Genomic DNA, 13,510 nt, shown 5'->3' with positions numbered 1-13,510 from the left:
CTACTTTCTCATTTGGGGACGTCTTTATTCTGCATCTAGATTCCTCGACTAACAAGCTGAATTGTTCCACTTTACTTGCAGCTCGTAGCATATGGGAACAATCCTGTCTGTGTTTGTGCACATCCAAAATTCCTGCTGAATGACCCTCCCTGGGAGTGAGTTACCAGTGACCCAGGGCTGCGGCGGAAGGAGGGTGCAGGTGGGGCGGGGAGAACCCAGGGCTGGGACGGCAGGAGGTGTGTGTGGGTGGCACTGGTGGGGGGGAAGGGGAGAGCCCAGCGCTGGGGCGGCAGAGGGGTGGCAGGGGGGAGCCCTGGGCTGGGATGGAGAGCAGCCAAATATTTTTTTGCTTAGGGCAGCAAAAAACCTAGAGCTAGCCCTGGTGGGAGGGCCAAGTCACCTCTACAGTGGGAATAGGCTGAAGAGTGTTGTGGGGAAACTGAGTCTGACCCTCCCCCCAAGAGGGCTCTCCAGGATGATGAGTTATGTAGCAATTTCCCACAGTTCTTTTTTAAAATTGAGTCTGAGTAGCATTTTGAAATGCAATATGAAAAGCACTTAAAGAAATCAACAAGCATACTTAACAGCACAGGGCGTTGTGTTCCCTGAGCTGGCTGCCTACCCACCACAAAGCACTGAAACTCTCCTTATCGCTTGCTCTTTGATCTCGCAGTGAGCGCTTACCACAAATCCTCTGTGTTCTGGAGTCTGCAAGAGTGGCAAAGTGAATCTATAAATTATCACTTCATTTTAGTTTCACAAAGAGAAGCAGAACAATTCGTTTACAACGCAGTCCACACATAAGAATTAAGACAAATCTTGTGTTTTGCTACTTAGAAATAAATGGATTATATGGTTTTGAACCAGCTGTTTGACCCCCAACATTGATAACATTGTTATGCAGAAGATTTCTAAACTATAGATGGTTTTCAGATATGAAGGGCTAAATCCATCCTTGTGCTATGCTGGTGCACTGCAGGAGAAGGTAGAATGGCTGCTGTTCAGCATTAAGCACTAACCAGTGGCACGGTGAGGTTGTGGTATGGACTGCTAAGAGACCCACCAAAGTGCACTCCTCACCATGGTACCCCATTACAAGGGATCCTGGGGCGTATGTGTGTGTGTGTGAATATGGGTAGGATTCCTGTTGCATAGGATACCTCACCTGGTGCAAGTAAAGCTGTTGTTTTGACACTGAAACTTTTAAATAGATTGGAGCCTAGTCTAGATATCCCTCTCTCCCATATGTTTACTGTGACCGCTGCGATCAGCCCAGGAAGCAGGGCAGTCTTGGTGCGGAGTGTGGTCTTCTACTGTGGAATTCTCTTCCTGGCTTGGTTTGCCAACGGCTGAATCTGCTGACCTTCAAGTCATGCTGCAATGTGCATTTTCCCCCCAGGCTGAGCGTTGCTATAAAGGAAGATGTGTTGGGAGAGGGTAATGGAGAGTTTGTCATTGTTTGTAAGGACTATATCTGAATGATTGTTTTCATTCTGTAGCTACTACACATGCATCCAGAGCATGAGACTAGCACATCTTAGACACCAGAAGACTAAAGAGGGAGCAAGCAAGCCAGCATCCATTGCTGGCAGCAGCTATCTCATGATCTGGCAATGGTTGCATGTAGTACAATAGTTTCCCTTCAGAACTCTGTAGTCTGGTGATTAGAGCACTGATGTGAGACTCAAGACATAGGTTCTATTCCTGATTTTGCTGCTGGGTGACCTTACACAAATCATTTTGCTGCTCTGTGCCTCAGTTTTCCCACCTGTAAAATGGGGAGCGCCTGCCTTTGTAAAGCATTTTGAAATCTAGTGATGAAAAATTCTATACAAGAGCTAGGTATTATTATGTATTAATCAGTTGTCTCATTTAACTGGGTTTCATTTTATGCTTATTTGCAGAGTCAAAAGGAGCAGAATGGAGGAGAAGCTGAGGCCCCTGGAAGAGGGAAGGGAATTGACTGCGCGGCTCTCACTTGCATGGTGCAGCTGGCACAGATCGTTGTTGGAGTGGGTCTGGGGTTCTTGGTCAGTGCTGCAGGCAGTGTAATCGTGGTTGTGATTTGTGCATCTGCTGTGGCATTAACAGGCTGTTGCTTTGTTGCTTTTTTTGTTCGGTATGTAGACTAGAACAGTGCATAAATGAAGGAAGAAATCCCCATGGGAACATTGTCATTCTTGATCTGTATGCATTGGGTGCAGTTTCTACACTGATATTTTTATAGCATGCTCTTGTTTCATTGGCTGGAGTGGTTACAATTCCAGGGCATTATTTCTCCACAGAGTGGAAATACGTGGTAAAATTGGTGGCCTCACTTCTCAGGCGGTAAGATCTCTCCATGACTTTCCTTCCTCTGCCTCAATTTTGTGTTAACATGTAAGCCACTTTCATACATGGCAGTGTAATGCGCTTCATCATTAGTGGTAATGCTCATCATTAGCCAAACTGGGAAGGAGAGGAGATGAAATGTGTGGCAAAAAGAATGTATCCAGTAAGAGTGAAAGCTGGGGTTACTGATCCCAGACTCCAAGGAGGTACTTTTAAGATGGGGGTTCTTAACCTGGGGTCATGGTCCCAAGGAGGTGTCAAGGAGTCACCCCAAGTGCTCAATTTGTTTCAGGCTCAGCCCCGGCACGTCTGGGCTTGTCACATCAGTTATAAAAGTAAAAAAATTGCTTGAGCTCCAGCACCTAATTGTTTGAACCCCAGGACCTTCATTAGAGATTAAGCACTGGTCACAACCACTATGTCCTTCCAGTATTGCCAAAGGGGTTCCGGCTAGATAAGGAGCAGGCATAGTATGGAAAAGTGAATCCTGGTGTGGAAAAAGTTGAGAAGTCCTGCTTTACAGTATATCCTACTACTGGACAGCTTTATGTAGTATATTGTGCTTATATAAATGTGAAAGAAAAACAGAACAAGATTTTCAAACATGGATGCCTAGAGACGAGCTCCTAAGTCCATACTGAGGCACCTAAATACGGAGTCGGTGGCAAGCTGTTGGGAGTTGAGCACCTTTGAAAATCTAGTCCCTTGTTTAAATGTCTAAAATTAGGCACTCGTTTTTAAAAAATCTTGGCCAAAAATTCTAAAATTTGTGAGCCACCTAAAATGTTCGAGTTATATAGTACTTACCTTAACTGAATGAATTCAGACCTGTTTGCTCTCCTCTTTTGCACATCAGAATCTAACTTGATCAAATTCTTGTTTTGCTTCTTTCACAGCATTCGACAGAATATTATTGTAACTTAATTCAGTTCCACAAAGCATTACCATGAATTGTTCTATATCCACACTTCAAACCAATATGTGAAATCCTATAGGCAAACCAGTCTACTTTTATTTGAGTACAGAGCTTGCATCTTTATTTTCATTAAAACACCAGAATTTGTTACAGGGAGCTTTTGAATCATTCCATCCAGATTCAAGTCAGTTTTAAATTAGACCATAAAAGCTTAAGATCAAAGATATCTGAATGAGCTTTAGAGACCTGATTCTGTATTCCTGACTAACTGGAGTCAAGTTTGGGATACTTAAGAAATACTAGACCAGACCTGTTATTAAGTTGTATTCCTGGCTAAAATATATCCAAAAGGAGCATTGAGCTGCTTGCTTCCAAAGTGCAGCATTTGTTTTTAAAGTGAAGTGTCTTTATTTGTGGTGTGCATCTCAGCCACTGAGAAAGTAGTGTAGGACCTGTCCTTGGAACAGAAGACTGTCTAGAATGACATGCAGGCAGCTGACTGAGTGGGACTTTGATATCCTGGAAAGGGAAGACTATACAGGGAGCTGGCCACAGGGCTGAAACATGAAGAGGGAGAGCTGCGAGTCCTGGAGAGCAAGGGCTGGGGGAGGCAGTGTGAACAGCGGTTGGAAGAGGGGCATCGGACCTGAGTGGAAATAATTCCCGGATCTAGCTGCTAGGAGGCACCCAACAGTAAGCCCTTCGAGGTCAATTATCAAACATGTTTCCTTGCCGACATTTGGGACTTCAGTGAAGACTCATACTGGGGAATTCCAGTCTCATTCCTTGAGCATCTTCATGGTGTACCTTCCCACCCCCCCCAACATTGTTCTCATCCCTCCTGACAGCACAGCTCATGACAACACCCCCCATTGCATTGCTGCCCATTAACCTCTCTCCCTTATTACCTGTGCTGTGTGACTATGGAGAGAGAACACCAGTGAAATCAGCCTGGGTGGCTTGTCAGCTCTGCAGCATGTTCTCCCCCCTTCCACCTGATCTTGCTGAAGTCCATTTAGCAATGCTGTGTTGCATTTGTGCTCCCATAGCCAGGGATGGGATAGAAATTAAAACACATCCTCTACTTCTTTAAGACTCCAGAGTAATATTCCCGCTTAAGTGTTTCCTACACAAAAAGGCATCCACCCAAAAATACAAATATCCTGATTAGAAAAATGGAAAAATTCCAGGTGTATGCATTGTGTGGAAAAACACCTTTTAAATGGCACCAAAACCAATCTTAAATATTACAGATCCTAAGCAGGAAACAAAGGTTCGCTTCAGCACTTTGAAAATGTTACAGATATTGAACATGTTCACTGTAGTACCATTCATTTCAAGGTTCCACCAATTCTGCCCTTTAATTTTATTTCAATGAATGGACCAAACTATAAATAGCATCAGTTACTGCATTTAATAGCAGACTGATGGGTGCTTTTAACTGAATAACATGGGCTATGAGGTCAAGAAGACATTGAGCTTGGTACTGGTCATCCAGTTTTACCCCAGTATAAGTAGGCTCCATTATATCAAGACCTGATGTAGAGTATAACCAAATAGAGAGAGAGAGAGAGAGAGAGTAGGCATGTATGAGTGTGTAGGCAGGCATCCTTTCCAGGTGTTTGTCTAACCCAGTTGTTCTCAATCCATGACCTGTGAGCTGCTTGTGGCCCAATCATCACACAGCTGTGGCCTATGTGATATCCTCAGCACCATACAGGAAGAATATGTATTTACACCTGTGCATGTGCAGAATTCATGTCCGGTGGAGAATTTTTTTCCCGCAGAAAATACATTCTACCTGAGAAATGCTGCAGTTCTGCCTTTCACCCACCAGAGGCTGTTGTGGCACCAGAACAGCTAGCAGCTGGCTACATTTATCAGAGCACCCTGCCGATTAAGCCAGGTTAGAACAGACAGAGTGGGGCACACGGGGCTGCTGGGGGGTCACAGACTGGGGTTCAGAATGGCTAGCTGACGGGACAGACTAGGGTTTGGGCTCAGGAGCTAGAGGAGTGACAGCATTGAGTCAGGGGCTGAATGGGAGGGGTGCTGCAGGGTCACATGGGGCAAGAGGGAGGGGGCTCCAGGGACACATGGGGAAGAGGGGCAGATGTGCCCAACTGAATGGGGGAGGCTCCACAATTCCCTAACAATCCCCCTGCCTCAAACAAAATCCTGTTCCATACTTCTCCCACCTACCCTCTAGATTCACTTCCAGGCTCCTTTCCTCTCCCTCAGCTCCTCTGTTACTTCAACTCCCCCAAGCCTTTGCACTGCTTCTGAGGAGTGCAAGAAACACATTTCTGTATTGCAGTTTAAATGAATTACTCAAAGTTCTGTACTAATATGCCTAGTAATGAATCTATTTGTCATAAAAACATTTTGTTTTCTGTATTGTTACAGACATTTGCTGACAGGTATTTTGAAATAAATTACCAAAATAATTGAAGCTGGCATGATTGTATTTTGTTATTTTGACAAATAAAATATGCAGAATTTTAAAATATTCTGGGCATAAATGTTGGTTTTTTGGTGCAGAATTTTTGATTTTTTGCACAGAATTCCCCTAGGAATAATGTGTGGCTGCATATGCAGCCCATAATAGTGAATAAGCTGAGAACCACTGGTTTAACCTGTTACTAGAAACCTCCAATGATGGAAATTCCATGATCTCTGTTGACAACCTATTTCAGTACTTAACTATTCTTAGAAAGTTTTTCCTCACATCTAACCTAAATCTCCTGTGCTGCAGATTAAGTCCATTACTTCTTGTCCTACCTTCAGTGGACATGGAGAACAATTGATCATCATCCTCTTTATAGCAACTCTTTTCATATTTGAAGGCTGTCATCAGGTCCCTCCCCCATCCCTCAGTCTTCTTTTCTCAAAGCTATACATGCCCAGTTCTTTTTAAATTTGTCTTTACAGTCATGTTATCTAAGCCCTTTATCATTTTTGTTGCTCTCCTCTGGACTCTTTAATTTGTCCACAGCTTTCCTGAAGTGTGGCACCCAAAACTGGACACACTACTACAGCTGAGGTCTCGCCAGGGCCAGCTAGCGTGAGACAATTACTCTCCTGTTACTACATCCCGGAATGGTATTTGCCTTTTTTGTAACTGTAAAATATTGACATTCATTCAATTTGTGATCCACTATAACCTCCAGATCTTCTTCAGTAGTACTATCACCTAAGCCAGTTATTCCCCACTTTGCCTACCTGATTTTTTCCTTCCCAAATGAAATACTTTATTGAATTTCATTGTTGATTTCAGACCAGTTCTTCATATAGCACTTTTTATCCGTAGATCTCGAAGCACTTTGCCGAGGTTGGTATCATTATCGCCATTTTTCAGATGGAGAAACTGAGGCATAGAAAGGGGAAAGGAGTTACCTAAGGTCCCCCTGCAGGCCAGTGGCAGAGCTAGGAATAGAACCCAGGGCTCCTGAGTTCCAGTGCTTTGCTTGATCCACTGGAATACAGTGCATTCTGTGATGAGTAACTACCCCAGCCTTAATGGAAATAGCGATGGCCTAAATGAATCAGAGCAGAAAACAAGGGTTAGCCTTGTTCACTTTCCAGGCTGACACTTTGTTTCCTTTTTCTTTCTCTCAGGAAAGTTGCTGGCTGAAGTTAGCATCAAATACACAATAAGCTAAAAGTACTTCTAGCAACTGAATGTTACTGGCAGGGCCGGCTCCAGGGGTTTTGCCACCCCAAGCAGCCAAAAAAAAAAGAAAAAAGAAAAGCTGCGATCACGATCTCCAGCAATTCAGTGGGAGGTCCTTCGCTCCAAGCGGGAGTGAGGGACCCTCCGCCAAATTGCTGCCGAATACTTGAAAGTGCCGCCCCGCTCTGAAGTGGCCGCCCCAAGCACCTGCTTGATAAGCTGGTGCCTGGAGCCAGCCCTGGTTACTGGTAAAGAAGTAAGGCAGCAAGCTGCATAAAGGGAACCCCCTAAACCTGTGCAAAGGCTTGCTCAAGTCAATGCATTCCATGGGGGTGCAAGGATCTGCATTGACTTCAGTGTGGTTGTACATGAGCACAGGACATCACCGCAGAGTCAGAGCCTAAGTTTTGAATTTCAGAAAAACATTCACAGTACTGCTAACCTCAAGCATTCCAAATTTTTGAATCAGGCCTCAAAATATCATGAGATTTGCTTAAAAATCATGATTTTTTAAAAAATAAATGTATGGTTGGTTCTTTTTGTCTTCAGCTTTCTCAGCCTTTAGGATGCTCTTGAGTCACATTTCATAATTTTCTCCTTAATTTTGTGTGTACATGTGTCTGAGATTCTCTTGACTCCAGGAGCTGGAGTTTTAAGAGAAACACCAAATAATGTGAGACTTGCCATAAAACCGCAAGTGTTGGCAACAATATGTTTAGAAAAAAAAAATTGTTCCCTGGAAAAAGCACTTACACCTTTCATAGTAGAACCACACTAATATCTGTAAAATGGGGTTAGACCTTTCCCTTTATGATTCCATATCATGTGTGCTCAAATTCCAAGATTTGTTTTTTCAGCTCTGAAAAATGAAACCTAGGATCCAAGAGTCTAACTAGGTTCTTTTCTTATACTTAATCACCTGCCATATAGGGGCAACAGGGAAAATTAGGGCCTTAGAGTTGTGGAATCCCTATTGCCTTCAGATTAGGAACTCACGGACAGCTGTACAACCCACATCTCCATCACTGGGTTTGCATTGGTGTCACCGATTAGCACTTACTAAACAATTTTCTTGATGATGCAGGAGGAGGAATATAATCCCTCTGACTTCCTCTTAGCCTTGCCAGATCTGTGGGCCCTTACGTGTGATTCCAGCTATGAGTCTGCTTCCATATCCAGCCTGAGAAATGTGTGCATATACGTACATGTATATGAATGTAAGAATCCAATTATTTTCTTACTTTGTATGTTCTAAGGAACATATCTTCCTGCAATCGAGACATTGGACAGTGGTTAGAAAAAAGCAATAAGATGTTCCATGCATTTTTACCAGTTATGCTGAGCCAAAGGAGCTATTTAATCCACCATCCAGTCTTTTCTTGTAGAACTTGTTTTACCAGCCACCTCTGACACTTTGTGTGATGTAGAGAACTTTGACAATGGAATTTTCATTATAAACAGATTGTCAATAATCCCCTTGATCCAGATCAGTAACAAATTATCTCTTTAAGCTGGAGGGAAATATCTCTTAACAAAAGCTTTAAATCTAAGGTCCCAATCCAGCAAGTGGTTCCTTGTGGATCATTTCTGCACCCATTTTAATTCAATGGGGCCCCATGTGGCTGCACAGGGAGTGTCTGCACAGGGAATGTCTTGGCCTAAAGGAGACAATAATGATATAAGGAGTGGGGACCAGGGAACAACTAGATCTTTTCCTGCTGGAAAGAGTGCCAACACATGCTTGTCTCTCTAATATCCTGGGACTGACACAGCTACAACGACAGTGCATACAACACATACTAGGAGAAAGTTAAGTAATGTCACTACTGGAGAAATACTTCAAAGGAAAGGTAGGATATAAAATCTGAAGTCCTGGTTGTACTAAACATTTGGCTAGTTATATGCGGCCAGACTATTTAGGTGTTTAAAGATGCAGATATGTGCCTAGTGAGATTTCCAAAAGCACCTAGGCTACCATTAAAATCAATAGGAGTTATGCACCTAGGCATAAGAATGACCATGATGGGTCAGACCAATGGTCCATCTAGCTCAGTATCCTGTCTTAGTGGCTAATGCTTCAGATAGAATAAACAGAGCAGGCAATCACTGAGTGACCCATCCCTGTCCTCCACTCCCAGCTTCTGGCAAACAGTTGCTAGGGACGCTCACAGCATACGGTTACGTTCCTGACTATCTTGGCTGAGTCATTGATGGACCTATCCTCCAGGAATGTTCTTAATACTTTTTTAAACCCAGTTATAGTTTTGGCCTTCACAACATTACCTGCCAATGAGTTCCACAGGTTGCCTGTGCGCTGTGTGAAGAAGTACTTCCTTTTTTTTTTGTTTTAAACCTGCTGCCTATTAATTTCATTGCATGACCCCATTTTTGTATTATGTAAAGGAGTAAATAACACCGCCTTATTCACCCCAGTCAAGATTTTATCGATCTCTTTCATAACCCCTCCTAGTCATCTCTTCTCCAAGCTGAAAAGTCCCAGTCTTTTTTAATCTTTTCTCATGCAGACGCTGTTCCAGATCCCTAATCATTTTGTGTTGTCCTTCTCTGTACCTTTTCCGATTGTAATACATCTTTTTTGAGATGGAGTGACCAGAACTGCACACAGTATTCCAGGTGTGGATATACTATGGACTTGCATAGAGGCACTATGATATTTACTGTCTTATTATCTATCCCTTTCCTAATAGTTCCTAACATTCTGTTAGCTTTTTGACTGCTGTTGCACACAGAGCTACGTGAACATTTTACTTTGAGTCACAAGAGGATTTTGTTATAAATCTAGACATGGGCATTTGGAGGAAACCAGTCAGCTTGGCATTCGTGCAATGTATTTGAAGAATGTTGCGCAAACAACCTAAGAAATAGCCCAAAGCTGCTGAAGATGTGTTCCTGTCCCCAGCCCCGTATCATGGAAGTTAGAGATGGAAGGACCCTCCTGAATCCAGTACCTTTCTCTATCCATGCAGGATGATTTCCTACACATTCTAAAGTTCTAGTGATTGGACTCTTGGCACTTTCCTTGGGTGACAGTGTAATCTAGCTCACTGCTCTGAACAAAAAACAGATTGTTTGATCAGCTTCTACCCCATACTTCCTGTTTCATTCACTTACAATAGCTGTAGATTACCAGGTCCCCACTCAGTCATCTCCAGGATCTTCCCTCATCAATTTTTTCCTCCAAATAATTTTCTGTTGCTTTCTGAACACTGTGCTATGTCTCTATTGCCGTGCTCAGGACGATAAGGACCAAAAAGGTCCCAGCTGTCTTGAGACAGAATAATGGTGCTTTTGTTCAAATGACTGACCCAGTTGCAGCCTGAGCACAGAATCAAGTCTTAATTCTATGCTGGACTTCATAGGCAGGTACAGCACGGGGCAAAATCCTGAAGGACTCTGTACTTTCCTGAGTAAAATTCCCTTTGAAGTCAATACAAGGTTTTCTTGGACAAAAACTGAAGGCCTCATGCACTAATCTATCCCCATAATGGAGGAAAATTGCCCCTCCCCATGCCATTTTATGGAATACCCTCACTCCCCTCCCCCTTTCCACCCACCTCAGTCTGACAGGAGTGAATTTCCCAGGGAACATTTGCTGTAGGCTGAGCCCAAAGGTGAACCACAAACATCTGTGTCTTGAAATAAACTGCCATGCAGTGTGTAGGGTATCCAATTTACAACTGTGTTACTTAGCTCAAGTTAATAACTAACAGCAGCTTGAGTTACAACAGGAGCAAAACCTCTAGTCTAGAAGAATTCATAGAGAGAAGGAAATTCTACCACTCTAATCTGCTCCTTCCCTTCCTTCCCACCCCCACAGTACCCCTCTGTGAGCTCCTCCTGCACTTCCAGCTTCATAGAGTTGTAGAGGTCAGAGCAGGGGCAGAAGGGGGCTCCTCCAGATTCTCGCCTCCAAACACACAGCAGAAAAAAATGCAATTTAATACCACCTGACCTGGTGCTTTAGTTTTCCTCGCCCCCCACTCCCAGCCTTGTGGAACTCCTTTCTCTGGGTTCCAAAGGCTGCTGTGTAGGAGCAGCACCTGGAAGCACAGATCCTCCAAGAGTTGGTGTGGGGCCAAGCATAGAATGGAGACAACATCTGCACCCTGTCTTCTGTGGATCTCCTGAGTTCAGTGTGGATCTCACGGTCATGCTAAAGGAGTGGACCCCTCCATGCAACAGAGGGACAAACTGGTCCCTCCCCCCCGAATGAACAGATAAGTAGGAGACTCCACAAGCTGAAACTCCTGGAAGTGGTCTTGTCCCTGTCATCCTGGCCACCCATCACTCTCACATGGGTTAGTATGTATTAATTGTGACAAGAGGTATGTAATGACCTCTTGTGGCACATCTTATATACAGAGCCCAATGGAGGGAAGCATCTTCGGAGATCTAAAATCCACAGCAGCAGATATGAACAAAAATGGACTCAGAAATGCTGCCAAGTACCTCTATATTCACATTTGTCTGTATTTGGGGGGGAAAAAAAAAAACAGATGAGTCTCATTTTATGATAACACTTTTTCTATTCCAGCAGCGTCTCTTGAGGATATTAAACAGAAACTACCAGAAGTAAACATTTTGAAATCAGCAGGTCCAGACAACTTGCATCCAAAAGTTTTAAGAGCGCTGCCTGAGGAGCTTACTACACCATTAAAGTTGATTTTCAGTAAGGCTGGGATCCCTGGGGAAATTCTAGAAGGACACAGGAAAGGTAATGTTGTGCCAATTTTTAAAAAGGTAAATGGGTTAAACCAGGTAATTATAGGCCTGTCAGCTTGATATTGATCCTGGGCAAGATAATGGGGCAGTTGGTTGGGGACTTGACTAATAACAAATTAAAGAAGGGTAAAGTAATTAATGCAAATCAACAGGGGTTTATGGAAAATAGATTGTGTCAAACTAACCTGATATCTTTTCTTAGCCCTGTGCTAGTTAACATTTGTATCAATTACCAGGAAGAAAACATAAAATGACTGATAAAGTTTGCAGATGACACAAAATGTGGGGGAATGGTCAGTAATGAAGAGGACAGGTCACCGATACAGAGTGATCAGGACTGCTTGGTCAATTGGCTGCAAGCAATGTGGTTTAATATGGTTAAGTGTAAATATATACATCTAGGAACAAACAATGTAGGTCATACTTACAGGATTGGGGACTCTATCCTGGCAAGCAGTGACTCTGAAAAAGATTTTGGGGTCAGGGTGGATAATCAGCTGACCACGACTTCCCGGTGTGACGCTGTGGACAAAAAAGCTAATGCGATCCTGGGATGAATAAACAGGGGAAGCTCAAGAAGGAGCAGAGAAGCTATTTTACCTTTGTATTTGGCACTGTTGTGACCACTGCTGGAATATTGTGTACAGTTCGGTACCCACAATACAAGAAATATATTGATAAATGGGAGAGGATTCAGAGAAGTACCACAAGAATATTAAAGGATTAGAAAACATGACTTACAGCAGTGGTTCTCAACCAGGGGCATGTGGGTATGCAGAGGTCTTCTAGGGGGTACATCAATTCATCCAGATATTTGCTAGTTTTACAATAGACTATATAAAAAGCACCAGTGCAGTACAAACTAAAAGTATCATACAATGACTTGTTTATAGTGCTCTGCATACTATACACTGAAATGTGAGAATATTTATATTCCAATTGATGTATTTTGCAATTCTATGGTAAAAATGAGAAAATAAACAATTATTCAGTAATAGTGTGCTGTGACACTTATGTCTGATTTTCTAAGCAAGCAGTTTTTAAGTTAAGTGAAACTTGGGATATGCAAGCCAAATCAGACTCCTGAAAGGGGTACAATAGTTTGGAAAGGTTGAGAACCACTGCCTTAGGGCTGGTCTACACTATGCGGTAAAATCGATTTTAGATACGCAATTTCAGCTACGTGGATAACGTAGCTGAAGTTGAGTATCTAAAATCGATTTACTCACCCGTCCTCACCGTGCGGGATCGATGTCCGCGGCTCGCCATGTCGACTATAATTCGGACATCTACTCAACCCGTCCTCCTGCACCTTGTGCCCTGGGCGATCTCTCGCTTGTCTCGCGGTCGCGCATGTCGGATTTCCGGAAACTCCGTTGGGGTTTGGTGTGCCGAGTTTCCCCGCGCAAGCGATTATTAGCGCACTCAGGGATCGATATCCCGTCTAGATTAGACGCAATATAGCGATCCCCGAGCAATCGATTTTAACGCACCGATACGGCGCGTAGTCTAGACGTGGCCTTAGAGTGATAAGCTAAATAGATTGAGCTGTTTGAGCCTAACAAAGAGACGATAAAGCCAGCTTGGTTGGCTGCATCCTATAAGTACCTACCTGGGAACGATTGGATAATGGGCTCTTGAATGTAGCAGAGAAAGTTATAACACAATCCAAGGGCTGGAAATTTTGAAGCTAGACAAATTCAGACTGGAAATATGGTGTAAATTTGTAACAGTGCGGACATTGTAACCATTGGAACAATTTATCAGGGCTCATGGCTGATTTTTCATCGGTGACAATCTTTAAATCAAGATTAGCTGTTTCTCTAAAAGATGTGTTTTAGGAATGA

The 13,510-nt window shown here is 43.2% G+C and overlaps 1 protein-coding gene across 1 annotated transcript in view; it reads left to right on the top strand.

Annotated features, from left to right (window-relative positions):
* The window catches only part of SLC45A2 (solute carrier family 45 member 2), a 52,933-nt gene extending 47,950 nt beyond the window's left edge, over positions 1-4,983 (top strand). Inside the window, exon 7 of the mRNA XM_032763221.1 lies at positions 1,905-4,983. Within this exon, the coding sequence (XP_032619112.1) occupies positions 1,905-2,132 (228 nt within the window). The 3' untranslated portion in view covers positions 2,133-4,983. The remainder of the gene's footprint in view (positions 1-1,904) is intronic.
* Positions 4,984-13,510: the final 8,527 nt, after the last annotated feature.

The sequence above is a fragment of the Chelonoidis abingdonii genome, chromosome 6 (assembly GCF_003597395.2).
Source record: "Chelonoidis abingdonii isolate Lonesome George chromosome 6, CheloAbing_2.0, whole genome shotgun sequence".
Classification (NCBI taxonomy): Eukaryota; Metazoa; Chordata; order Testudines; family Testudinidae; genus Chelonoidis; species Chelonoidis abingdonii.
Note: the sequence above shows the minus strand (reverse complement) of the source record. Positions and strands in the feature narration are given on the sequence as shown.